The 13055-nt window shown below is 41.1% G+C and overlaps 1 protein-coding gene across 8 annotated transcripts in view; it reads left to right on the top strand.

Annotated features, from left to right (window-relative positions):
* LOC121313172 (A-kinase anchor protein 9-like) overlaps positions 1-12631 on the top strand; it is a 151188-nt gene extending 138557 nt beyond the window's left edge. For 6 of the 8 annotated variants that reach the window (XM_041245459.1, XM_041245458.1, XM_041245463.1 and 3 more), the window contains 7 exons: positions 2286-2477; positions 3053-3253; positions 3538-3767; positions 11046-11140; positions 11324-11441; positions 11665-11798; positions 12039-12631. In XM_041245459.1, the coding sequence (XP_041101393.1) occupies positions 2286-2477; positions 3053-3253; positions 3538-3767; positions 11046-11140; positions 11324-11441; positions 11665-11798; positions 12039-12082 (1014 nt within the window). In that variant the 3' untranslated portion in view covers positions 12083-12631. The remainder of the gene's footprint in view (positions 1-2285; positions 2478-3052; positions 3254-3537; positions 3768-11045; positions 11141-11323; positions 11442-11664; positions 11799-12038) is intronic. The other 2 variants (XM_041245456.1, XM_041245457.1) reach the window with 2 other exon arrangements.
* Positions 12632-13055: the final 424 nt, after the last annotated feature.

Here is a 13055-nt window from a genome sequence, read left to right as displayed (position 1 = left end):
GTGCTCGCTTGCTTGGAAGCATGGTCTGTTAACACTCAGTAGAGGAAAAACAAAAAAACCCAAACCATTCCGTTAGTAGGGGAAATGAAACCTCTGGGAATCTGTGGCTAAACGGACCTGCAGGCAGCTATCTGAAGGTCTTTTTATGGTCACAGAGAGTGTTATACAGTATTGTTAATGACAGCATTCAGTCTATTCTTGAAGGATCCAGTAGTTTCTGTTTCAACAGCTCTGTCCGGCAGCCTGTTCCAATGGTTCAGCACCCTTTCTGTGAAAAGCTCCTTCTCTCCTCGGTTCTGAATATGCCCTTCTTCAGCTTCCACCTGTGGCCCCTGGTTCTGTTCGCTGTGACCTGTGAAAAATAATTCTCGGCAGTTACTTTTGTTAAACTTCTTGACAATTTTAAATACATCTTTTAAGTTGTCTTTGGCTTGCCTTCTTTCTAGGTTATACAGATTCAGCTATTGCAATCTATCTCCATATGACATACTTTCAGTCATGGAATTAATTGTGTTGCTCTCCTGTGTACTCTCTGTAATGCCAGTGTCTTTCTTATGATATGGGGACCAGAACTGGACACAATATTCTGGGTGTGTCGTACCAGTGCATTGTATAATTTTAATATAACTTCTCTTGATTTGAATTCAACAGTCTTGGCTATGTATCCTTTTCATACATAGCCTCCTTTATTTCATTACTATTCATGCTGTACTTGCCTCTAATGTTTTTGTGCCCTATATGCAAGACCATGTGTCAGCCCAAGTTTGAATCTTCTCTAAATCTCTTTCTATGATTAAAGTTGCTGACTGGGAGTTGACTGCCCCTCCCAATTTTGTGTAGTCTGCAAATTTGCATAGTTTAATGATTGTGCCTTGGCCAAAGAATAGCAATGGTCCCAGTACTGATCCCTGTGGTACTTCGCTTGTTACGTTACTCTAGTTTGATGCCTGGTCTGTAATTATAATGCTCTGCTTCCTATCTTATAACCAGTTATGAATCCATGCTGCTACTTTATCATTTATTCCTACTGATTTAATCTTTAAATATAGCCTTTCGTGCAGTACTGTGTCAAATTATTTTTGAAAATCTAAGTAGATTGTCATACGCACTGTCCTTATCCACTCTAGTAGTCGCCTCCTGAAAGAAATTTAGTAAATTAGTTAAACAAGATGTACCCTTCCTAAAGCCATGTTGGCTGTCACCTATAATATTGTTACTGTATACAATGCTGTGCAAAAGTCTTAGACATGTTGCATTTTTCTACTCTGACTAGTCCACTAGTGTTTCTACGATTATAACAACCTTGACTTGCATAAAGATGGAAAAACATTGAGTGAAACAGCTCGCATCACTCGATTTTCAAGGTATGGTATCCGAAGACTAATCAACAAGTACAGAGAAACATCATCATAATTGACAAACCCAGGACTGGAAGACCCAGAAAGCTGTCCATTGTATGCAAGTCAAGGTTGTTATAATAGTAGAAAACACTAGTGGACGCTTTGAGTAAACTGTTGATGCTCATAATGCATTAGAGTAGAAAAATACATCATGTCTAAGACTTGGCACAACAGTAAATATTTCTCCATTTTGGTCCTCCTTATAGTTTCCATGTTTTACATATGATTGATGTTAAACTTACAGGTCTGTATTTCCCAGGGTCACATTTGTTTCCCTTTTTAAATATAGGAACAACATTGCCAATTTTCCAGTGCTGTGGGATGGCTCCATTATTTATACATTTATTGAATATATAATATATGTATACATACATTATACATTACAGTGTTAATTTAATTACTGAATAGAAATCTGGATAACTTGGTCACTGTTTTTTTTTTGTTTGTTTTTTGTTTTTGTTTTTTTAACAACACTGGGAGTTATTTTGTGTCCGCTATACATCCTGCTAAATTTGACTTTTGAATCTCAGGGGTATGTACAATGACTTAAAAGTCCTTCACTTGAAACATACTTTAATCGTTTTCCTGAGTTTGTGTGACTGCCAATTTCATGGTGTTATTTTAATTGCTTATTTGATTGACTGCTTATCGTACAATGTACTGAAACACTGTTTAAATTTCAATTTCTTTGTTAAAATGTATGGTGTTTTTGATTTTGAGTAAAACAAATAAGGCTGTAAATATGAATGGTTTGCAGTAGTCAAATGTAGGGTACCTGTGAGCTGTAATGGTTGCTGTGTTTGCCTATTGGTCACATAATGAGGGGCAATTTGTCTGCCAATTTCATTCCATTTGGCCAGCAACTAACGTACCGTGTTTCTCCAGCAGAGTGTGCTGCTTCCCACAGGCAGTAGTTCCTCCAGCTCCCTGACTGAGCGGCTGCTGAGGCAGAACGCAGAGCTCACCGGGTTTGTGAGCCACCTCACCGAGGAGAAGAATGACCTGCGCAACTCTCTGATCAAACTGGAGGAGGAGGTCCGTCTCTCCCGCCAGCGAGGCCTCGGGGGGCTCCGTCATGTAAGTGGTCAAATACAACTTTTATAAACATCCGTGTCTAGTCTTGTTCCATAATGATCCGTCAGCTGAAAACTAAATCAGTTCAGCTTCTCAGGTTCGTAACAGGAGATTCCAACATTGTGTGCACCGCTGACAATGAAATTTTAAACTTCAGTGGGTTCTCTCTCTTGGAAAATGATATGATATGCTGAGTATTAAACTTCAATTTGATGCCAACAATTGTATGAAAGCAGGTTCAGAGACAGCAACAATATATGAATTATAAATGATATAGTACAAAATCAGATTGTTTTGTTGTGGTCTAACTGTGTATATACTGTACATAAGTATATTAGGTCCCAGTCCTGGTGATCATAATTTGGGGAATTCTCTATATTCCTGAAATAAATCCATCACTGCTTCTTCATTGCAAGGGAACATAAAAACAGATGTTTCGCATGTCTTTATGATCTTCCTTGTAGTAGTTGAATTTAATTCATCAAAAAAACTGTGGATTAATATTTGTTATTTAACTCCCTTTTTTTTTTTTTTGTTACAATGACAGTTGAAAATTAAACATGTCCTATTTTGTAAAGTCCAACAGAAAGCCCCTGGATAATCAGGATACCATTGATGTTCTCACATATGATCAAGAGACCTGGAGTAGGGAAAAAAACAACCTTGAAAAATCACTCAAGCAGGCGGAAACAGAAGTGCACAAACTAAGGGCAGAGCTCAGAAGCGATGTATTGTACAGAGATATGACCAGGTCTGATGTGGACAATGTAACATTAAAGGTATGTTACTTTTAGCATGCATTTATGCACTGCTTTTGCACCACTGCCCACCCTAATGTGCTCTCAAGAACACACTTGACACAAAAGAAACAGGATCAGCTGTACATATTATGAAATATGTAACCTTCAAACCTTGTAGTGTTAAAATTACCATGCCTGCAGTTTTTGCAATAAACTGTACAAAACCAATCGAAAAAACACAGTAGGCATCAGATGTGATGTGCTGTAGTTTGCAGTTAATCTTTCTCAGATTTCAATAGCCTGTCTTGTGTTTGTATCCCCAGAGGATCTATGGCAAATACCTGCGAGCAGAAAGTTTCCGCAAGGCTCTTATTTACCAGAAGAAGTACCTGCTGCTGTTGTTGGGAGGCTTTCAGGAATGTGAAGAGGCTACCCTCTCCCTTATTGCTAAAATGGGTGGACGGCCATCTCACAGCCTTGGGATAATAACACATCGCTGCAGAGGTTTTACCAGGTTCAGATCCGCTGTAAGAGTTACAATAGCCATTTCCAGGTAAGTCGCCTGATATGTCAGACAATCGGGTGCTCCCCCTTTTATAACACTCTAGTGTTAGTCTAATGACATTATGGGGCAAATGGGAGCCAAGACTGTACTGCCTTATAATCTGTTCCGCAGTGTAAAGGGCAGTCTTATAAAGAGGGAGCACTCTATGGACAGTGCATGAAAAAAAAAAAAATTACGGCTAAAGTTGACTGTAAACCTGCCCTTCATTGTTGCCTGTGTCCCTCAGCACCAGCACATATGATCTACAGCCCATTCACAAACTTGATCAGTGTCAGCCTGCCCATTCTGTCACAGTTCAGTTTAATTCTGTCTAATCTAGTCCTGCGAGTAAATGTATTATTGTTGTCATTGTTTTTTACTGTGCACCACCTAGCACTAAGCTACGAGAAAGATGTACTATATCATGGTTTAATGACGGACAAACAAAGGGAGGGGTGCTGTTATGTTTGACTGAGCTCAATATGACACACTTCCAGATATTTTCAATCACACCTGTTCACTGGCAGTGTCACTGTGTGATTTTTCCGTCTGTGAGTACCATGCCAACTCAAAAACGTTTAAAAACAAAGAAGGAAGAACTACTGTCTAAAGTGGCAGTGAAGTGTTCTAGGATTGACCTAATGTTCAGGTAAGAAAAGGGTGCACAACAGTTTGTCTCCAACAATATAATAATATTAATGTCAACTTAGTTGTCAAGTACTGCCAAGGACTAGATTAGTCAGAATTAAACTGAATTGTGACAGAACGGGCTTAAAATTGCAGTACTTTAATGCAACGATGCATTACATTACATGCATTACAAATTCTTACATGCATTATACATTCTTACTCCTTTCATGTCTTCAGTGTATATACATTGCTAATTTACATAGACATTTCAATGACCTTTGTGGTTTTGTAATTCAGTGTTATTCCCCCCTAAAAAAAACAACGATAAAAATGAACACACAATAGGTAGACAATTATTGTTTTTCTGAAAAACTTACACCAAAAAAAAAAAACTGAGCAAATAGCTATGACATGGTTTAGGTAGCAGCTCTCGGCGTTATGAAACGAGTAGGAGAGATAGGGAACAAAACACAATCTTGAGAAATACATCGATTTCTGTTTTTATTTATTTTTGTGCAATACATTCTCTCTACGTAGTTCTGCTTTTTAACTAGTAAAACGTGCCCTTTCACAAAAGGGGTTAGAATACGGATGCATGAAAACATCATGCCATTTTTTTTCCTTGAATCAAGTGTCCAGCAATGCACCATAACAAAACTGTAAATCCTTTGCAACTGTAAATTTCAAAAACCGTGAAACTATATAAAGTCTCTCAAATGTAAGCATCTAACATGTACACCAAGCTGTTCCCTATCAAGTATGAAATGTAACCATTACCGAATGGGTGTTTACCTGTCAATATACCAGAACCTGAACAGAATATCAAAGCTGCATGCAAGAGCCTGTGACATAGCCATGCTTGCCCCCGAGAGCATAAGAGGGCTACAGACACAGGTACTAGTATCATTTTCCTTTCAGATCTTGAGGGGAGAGCATACAGATAAGTTCTGGTTACTTTTGTCTGCATATATTTCGCTACTAACAGGATAATAATTATTTGAAATGTTGTATTTTTTGTTTAGTAATTACACGTAATTTTTGCACACAGTATGCTGCTTGATACTTCCCATAGCGGTCTTGTGCACTGCTTGGAGCTGTTGGCTTCTGCCGTCCCTTCCAGGGATCAAACAGCTTAAGTTGGCTGACTTGTTCTGTCCTACAGGCTGCTAATAACTCAGACTGGAGTTAAAATTAAAAATTAAAAAAAGAGACATAGAAGCGTTTCATTTTGGAACAATATTCTTATTTCTGAACTGTAACTGTTATTACTGTATTGTGATGGCACCACGATGATATGCTGTCCATCGCCGCCTCTGATGATGCTGGTGGCCCAAAGTTCCCCTCTGAGGAGGTAGACTCTGACAACCCATTACCAGTCCATTTATCCCTGTCAGCAGATCTGTTGTCATTAGTTAAGAGGGCCACTGCAAAATTGCAAGTGCCCTGGCATGCAGATAAGACAAGGAAACAGTCCATTTTTGACAATGCGTTACGTCTACTGTGTCGTCGTCCCCGTCACCCCACAGTGCATCCGATTTTCTTTTTGAAGTCCAGTAGTCATGGGATCACCTGCTACGGCTCTGGCTGTTTCCAGGTCGATGGGCTCATTATACAGCCTGCATGACACAGAAAAACTGGGGTTGGCTCACTTCCCTCCTGTAGATGCTGCAGTTGGCTCGCTGGTGCAGGTAACTAAACTAATGCTCTTGACCAAGGACGCTACCTGCCCTAACCAACAGTGTCGGGTATCAGAAAACATCCTGATGTGGGCTTACTCCGCCGGTGTGTTCGCTGCACGGCTGGGTAACTATAACAGCATATTAGTAGCCTACCAGACCTGTTTATTGAAGGATCTCTTTCTGAGAACCATATACCCTCACCACAGCAGCTAGGGGAGCTGCACTTGGTGAATAAATACCTGCTCTGTATCTGCAAACTGAACGAACAGGCTGTGGGCAGGATTCTTGCTGCTTTGGTAGCTGCAAGAAGGCCGCTTTGGCTTTCCCAGGCACGAGAGTCTGATGGGGATAAAGCACCACTGTTAGATGCCCCATTACACCCGTGCATACCTTTGGAAGGGTTCTACTCCAAGTACTTCCAGGTGCCCAAGCAGGATGGTGGCCTCGATCAATCCTCGACCTCAGGCAGGTCAACCTGTGTCTGAGCCGATGGAGGTTCAAAATGTTGACCATGCAGCTGCTGTTGCAGTCAATCAGGCCAGGCAACTGGTTCACCATGGTGGGCTTAAAGGATGCATGTTTCCACATCGGCATAAAGCCAGGGCACATGAGGTACCTGCGCTTCTCTTTCCAAGGAACAGTGTACGAGTTCTGTGTACTGCCATTTGGCCTATCTACAGTGGGTTGCGAAAGTATTGACCCCCCCTTGGAATTTTTCCTATTTTGTTGCCTTACAACCTGGAATTAAAATGGATTTGTATTTGGATTTCATGTAATGGACATACACAAAATAGTCCAAATTGGTGAAGTGAAATGAAAAAAATAACTTGTTTAAAAAAATTCTAAAAAATAAATAACGGAAAAGTGGTGCGTGCATATGTATTCACCCCCTTTGCTATTAAGCCTCTAAATAAGATCTGGTGCAACCAATTACTTTCAGAAGTCACATAATTAGTTAAATAAAGTCCACCTGTGTGCAATCTAAGTGTCACATGATCTGTCACATGATCTCAGTATATATACACCTGTTCTGAAAGGCCCCAGAGTCTGCAACATCACTAAGCAAGGGGCACCACCAAGCAAGCGGCACCGTGAAGACCAAGGAGCCCTCCAAACAGGTCAGGGACAAAGTTGTGGAGAAGTACAGATCAGGGTTGGGTTATAAAAAAAATATCCGAAACTTTGAACATCCCACGGAGCACCATTAAAGCCATTATTAAAAAATGGAAAGAATATGGCACCGCAACAAACCTGGCAAGAGAGGGCCGTCCACCAAAACTCATGGACCAGGCAAGGAGGGCATTAATCAGAGAGGCAACAAAGAGACCAAAGATAACCCTGAAGGAGCTGCAAAGCTCCACAGCGGAGACTGGAGTATCTGTCCATAGGACCACTTTAAGCCGTACACTCCACAGAGCTGGGCTTTACGGAAGAGTGGCCAGAAAAAAGCCATTGCTTAAAGAAAAAAATAAGCAAACACGTTTGGTGTTCACCAAAAGGCATGTGGGAGACTCCCCAAACATATGGAAGAAGGTACTCTGGTCAGATGAGACTAAAATTGAGCTTTTTGGCCATCAAGGAAAACGCTATGTCTGGCGCAAACCCAACACCTCTCATCACCCCGAGAACACCATCCCCACAGTGAAGCATGGTGGTGGCAGCATCATGCTGTGGGGATGTTTTTCATCGGCAGGGACTGGGAAACTGGTCAGAATTGAAGGAATGATGGATGGCGCTGAATACAGGGAAATTCTTGAGGGAAACCTGTTTCAGTCTTCCAGAGATTTGTGACTGGGACGGAGGTTCACCTTCCAGCAGGACAATGACCCTAAGAATACTGCTAAAGCAACACTCGAGTGGTTTAAGGGGAAACATTTAAATGTCTTGGAATGGCCTAGTCAAAGCCCAGACCTCAATCCAATTGCGAATCTGTGGTATGACTTAAAGGTTGCTGTACACCAGCGGAACCCATCCGACTTAAAGGAGCTGGAGCAGTTTTTCCCTGAAGAATGGGCAAAAATCCCAGTGGCTAGATGTGCCAAGCTTATAGATACATACCCCAAGAGACTTGCAGCTGTAATTGCTGCAAAAGGTGGCTCTACAAAGTATTGACTTTGGGGGGGTTGAATACTTATGCACACTCAAGTTTTCTGTTTTTTTGTCATTTCTTGTTTCTTTCACAATAAAAAATATTTTGCATCTTCAAAGTGGTAGGCATGTTGTGTAAATCAAATGATACAAACCCCCAAAAAATCCATTTTAATTCCAGGTTGTAAGGCAACAAAATAGGAAAAATGCCAAGGGGGGTTAATACTTTTGCAAGCCACTGTAGCTCCCTGTATCTTTTCAAAGTGCATGGAAGCTATCATGGCCCCATGGAGACTCTGAGGCATCGGAGTGCTCAATTACCTGGATGACTGGCTCATTTGTCCCTAGTCTCCAGCACAGGCAGAGGCCCACACGGAACTCGCCACCCTCATCGGTTGGGCGTGATGGTGAATCGTGCAAAGAGCCAGTGCACATCTATGAAGGTAGCCTCCTATTTAGGAGTCCAATTGGACTTTAGGTACATGCTGTCCACTCTATCGGCCGCCTGTTTGAAGCTTTTTCAGCTGAATACAGCACTTACAGTATTGACGTTCCAGAGACTTCTGGGCTTGATGGCAGCAGCTTCCCAGACCCTTCCTTTGGGTCTCCTGCACATCCGCCCTCTCCGAGCCGGGTTCAACAACGGTATTTCAGCCCTTGTTGAACCCGGGCCGCCAAGTGACAGTGTCTCACCACTGTCTAAAGGCGCTCTCTTGGTGGACACAGCCTGCCCATCTACACCTAGCCATAACACTGGACAGTCACCAGGAGAGAGGTCATCACCACGGATGCATCCAGCCACGGCTGGAGCACTGTGTGGAATGGTAAGGGTGCACAGGAGCTATGGAACCCCTCATGGCAGGGTCTCCACATAAATCTTTTGGAGCTGCAGACAGTTTATCTGGCCCTGCAGAATTTTTTTACAGGTGGTTCAAGGGAGACACATGCTTGTCCGGACAGACAACACTACCATGGTGGCTTATATAAACCACCAGGGCGGCCTCAGGTCTCCCAGTCTCCATCGTGTGGCCCGCAAGCTGTTGCTCTGGGCACACAAACATGTCCTCTCACTGCGGACAGTGTATCTGCCTGGGGTGGTAAACTAGGTGGCGGACCTCCAGGAATGTTCCAAGTGCCTCAGAGTGGAGGCTTCATCCCAAAGTGGTTAGCCTCATTTGGGACAGGTACGGGAGAGCAGAAATAAATCTCTGCCTCCCAGGAATCAACCCACTGCCCCCTTTGGTTCACAATATCAGGAGACAGGGACCCACTGGCGATAGATGCTTTGGCACACCAGTGACTGAGGCAACTGTTGTATGCCTTCCCACTGCTCGGCATGCTCCCACTGTGTCTAGAAAAAATCAGGCAGGACCGGGGTGTTATTAGGAGTCCCATACTGGCCCAGGAGACTTCAGTTTTCAGCTGTGATGCAGCTCCTGAGCGATCAGCCTTGGAGCCTGCCCAATCGCCGCGATCTGCTCAGTCAGACACAGGGAATCTTATGGTATCCTGACCCAACTAACCTACAGCTCTGGGTCTGGCACCTGAACAGCTGCAATTAAGCCATCTGGGTCTGTCCAGTAGGGTCACTGACACCCTGCATAATGCTAAAGCAGTGTCCATACATTCCCAGTACGGATACAAGTGGGGCGTCTTAAAGATGTGGTGTCTGCCTCGTGGGTTTGACCCCCCACGATTTGTATGGCAGTAATACTGCAATTTTTGCAGTACCAATTTGATGAGGGGAAATCCCCATCCATGTTAACATCTATCTGGCAGCCATTTCAGCCTGCCATGTCAGAATTGACTCCGTCTCCCCAGGAGCTCACTTCGTGGCAGGACAATTTTTGAAAGGAGCTCAGCGGCTTCAACCGCCTATGAAGGATATTGTTTCTCACTGGAGGCTTAAAGTAATGCTTGAGGCACTCACGAAGCCTACATTTGAGCCCTTACATTCAGCAGAGCTGAAAATGTTGTTTAAAGCGACTTTATTGCTTGCAGTCACCTCCGCTAAGCAGGTGGGTGAGATGCAAGCATTTAATTGCAAAAGCCTGCTTTATTTTTTCAGAAGCCAAGACAAAGGTTACACTTTGTACCAATCCGGCTTTTTTACTTAAAACTGTCTTGGCATTTAATATCAACCATTCAGTAATGATTACACTTCATACTTGATAGGGAACATTGTTTTTTTTATCATAACCATGGTTCCCTGAAATAGAAATGTAACCATTAACTTTCAAGGTTTGCTTCCATGATTGCAGCATGTTTGAAGGAAAATCATACTAGTACTTGTGGCTGTAGCCCTCTTATTCTCTCGGGGGCAAGCATGGCTACGTCACAGGCGCTTGCGCGCAGCTTTGGTGTTCTTTTCAGATGCCAGGATCTTTACAGGTAAACACCCATTTGGTAATGGTTACATTTCTATTTCAGGGAACTATGGTATGATAATAACCCAACATTCATCATTGTGATGCAAAGCACTCTCCATTTCCTGACAGTTTGTATTTCAATTTTATTTTTTCAAAGCCACGTTGTTCCATTTTTACAATGGAAAAGTGACCTATATTTTATTTTTGTAACAATCAGGGTGTGAATCGCCCAGAAAACATTGATTTGTGTTTGTTTGAATTACAATTTCATCAGCATAATAGTCCCTCTGTATTTGCTTTTTTGTTGTTTTGTGAATGAGTATGAAATCGCCTTGGTGCCCTTGGGTTAGATTTATGTTTTGCCCTATAGAACTGCCATAGTACCCCTGAATTCACGCCCAATGAAGGCAGCATTGCCTTGCCCTCCATGACATTGACTTCATGCTCTGTATGATCTTCATTTTAGCTGTGTAGGTTGTCTTCTTTATTACCTTGTTAAAAAAAGTTACTTTGTATTTCAGAATGAAGTTTCTTGTCAGAAGGTGGCAGAGAGCTGCCGGTTTGGGGTCAAGCCCATCATCCAGTGTTAACAGAAATGAATTTGGTCAGATAACAGGTAAGAGATCAGTTGCAATGAGTAACAATGGAACTTTATTTTAAGTGATTTATTTATTTATTTATTTTTGACGAAAAAGGTCTTCGTATTTCCACAACTTGATTTAAAGTGGAAATGTATTTCAGATATTTCTCATCCCTGGTCCTGGTTTTTTTGGTGCTAATGACTTTTCAATTGTTTCAGGTAATGAGGCAAGAACAGGCTCCCCGTACCTCCATCCTGGGGGTGTTGAAGCATATGGAGACCGCAGAACGAGGTCAGAACTTGAAACCCCAAGGTCAGCTCTCTCACTGCAGCACAGGTACAACATGCACTTTGTATTCTGCAGCATGTCTTTAGTTTTAATGTACTGCAAGCATGCTTAAATATGAACTTTGAAATCCGAACAGCCACATAACGCTATAGATGGTAATGACCAGTGTGCAATACAGATGGGTGGTCCTTAAGTCTTACTTTTATTTATTTATGTTTTAATAACTTGTGGAAGCTATAATAAGAGTTTGTTTATTTCTGTTCTACTGTAGGTATCAGCCAGCTGAGTCAAGTGCAGGTTCACTTGCTTGTTCTCACCTCCAGAATTATGATCCTGACAGAGCACTTACAGACTATATACACAGACTGGATGCACTGCAAAGGAGACTTGGGAGCGTACAGTCAGGTAATGCAAAAAAAAAAAAAAAAAAAAAGTTGCAGTGCACTCAGTTAGATTAATATAAAACTGCATTTTTGAACAATCTATATTTTGTATTGTATATTAATACAACTTTTAAAAATGTTCTTTGTGACATGAAACCAAAGCGCCAGCATTCTTGGTGGTCAGTTTTATGCAACAATAGCAGTATAGATGCCCTGAGATTTGGGTTTTGTGACATACGTTCTTTATTCCTCCCCTTTGCAGGCTCCACTTCATATGCTCAGTTGCACTACGGGACAAGAAGATGAAGTCCTTTGGGAATACACACAAATTGACTTGAAACTGGATTGCTTTTTCGAAAGATGAACTGCTGTGTTTTTGTATCACTATTTTGTTTATGTTTGTGGGACCAAAATAAACTTGCGTGTAATACTGTACCTGGTTTTCTTGCCAGTATATAAGAGGAAATAGCTTTTATGTATATTAGTCTGCTTTTTTGTTGTGCATAAAACAATCAGAGATGGTTTAAATGTATATTTGCGGAATTCTAATTTAAACTGATTTATTTGTAATGTTGTATGTATTGTATGGGTGAAAGAAAACTAGTGAATGTTGCTTGAAGTGCAATGCACATCTGTGAGAAGGCTGCTAAGTTTTTACTATGCTGTCCTTTATTAATTACTGGCATTGTGGACAGAGGAAAACGTTTGTAGACATATTTTTGTAATGGTAGAAAGCTTAGAATTTTATGGGCATTTTGTCAGTTTAAAAATAGACTATTCTCACATTTGAAAAAAAATATTCTGTAATACTGTAATTATACTAGATGCAGCAAAATCTGTTTTTAATTTTGCAATACATTTTAAATAACTTATTTTAGCAAATGCAGATTACATTCTTTAATAATTTAAATATTTTAAATGACTTGTTCCATGATACAGTCTTTAGCAGCTCAATTAATCTGTGTTATTATTTAACGTTTTGTGCAATAACAAGTATTCATGCAAATTTTCATCAGTTCACCCTAGATTCTTATGTTAGTAAAAATGTATATGTGGACAAATGTACTGTACAGCATGTACATTAGGATGACTCAACACAAATTAAAGTACACTTTTAAAAGCATGCTACCATTAATTTAAGGTGTAATGACCTGCAATTCACAAGAAGCTACAAGTGGTTTATGAAAGGTCTTGTCCTAGCTTGATGAAAGTTTTAATTAAATGTATACCATTGTGTATCATATGTATACAGCAAGCTACCAAAGTGTAGGAATGTCTT

This window comes from Polyodon spathula, chromosome 3 (assembly GCF_017654505.1).
Source record: "Polyodon spathula isolate WHYD16114869_AA chromosome 3, ASM1765450v1, whole genome shotgun sequence".
In the NCBI taxonomy this organism is placed as follows: domain Eukaryota; kingdom Metazoa; phylum Chordata; class Actinopteri; order Acipenseriformes; family Polyodontidae; genus Polyodon; species Polyodon spathula.
This window is presented reverse-complemented; position numbering and strand designations above follow the sequence as displayed.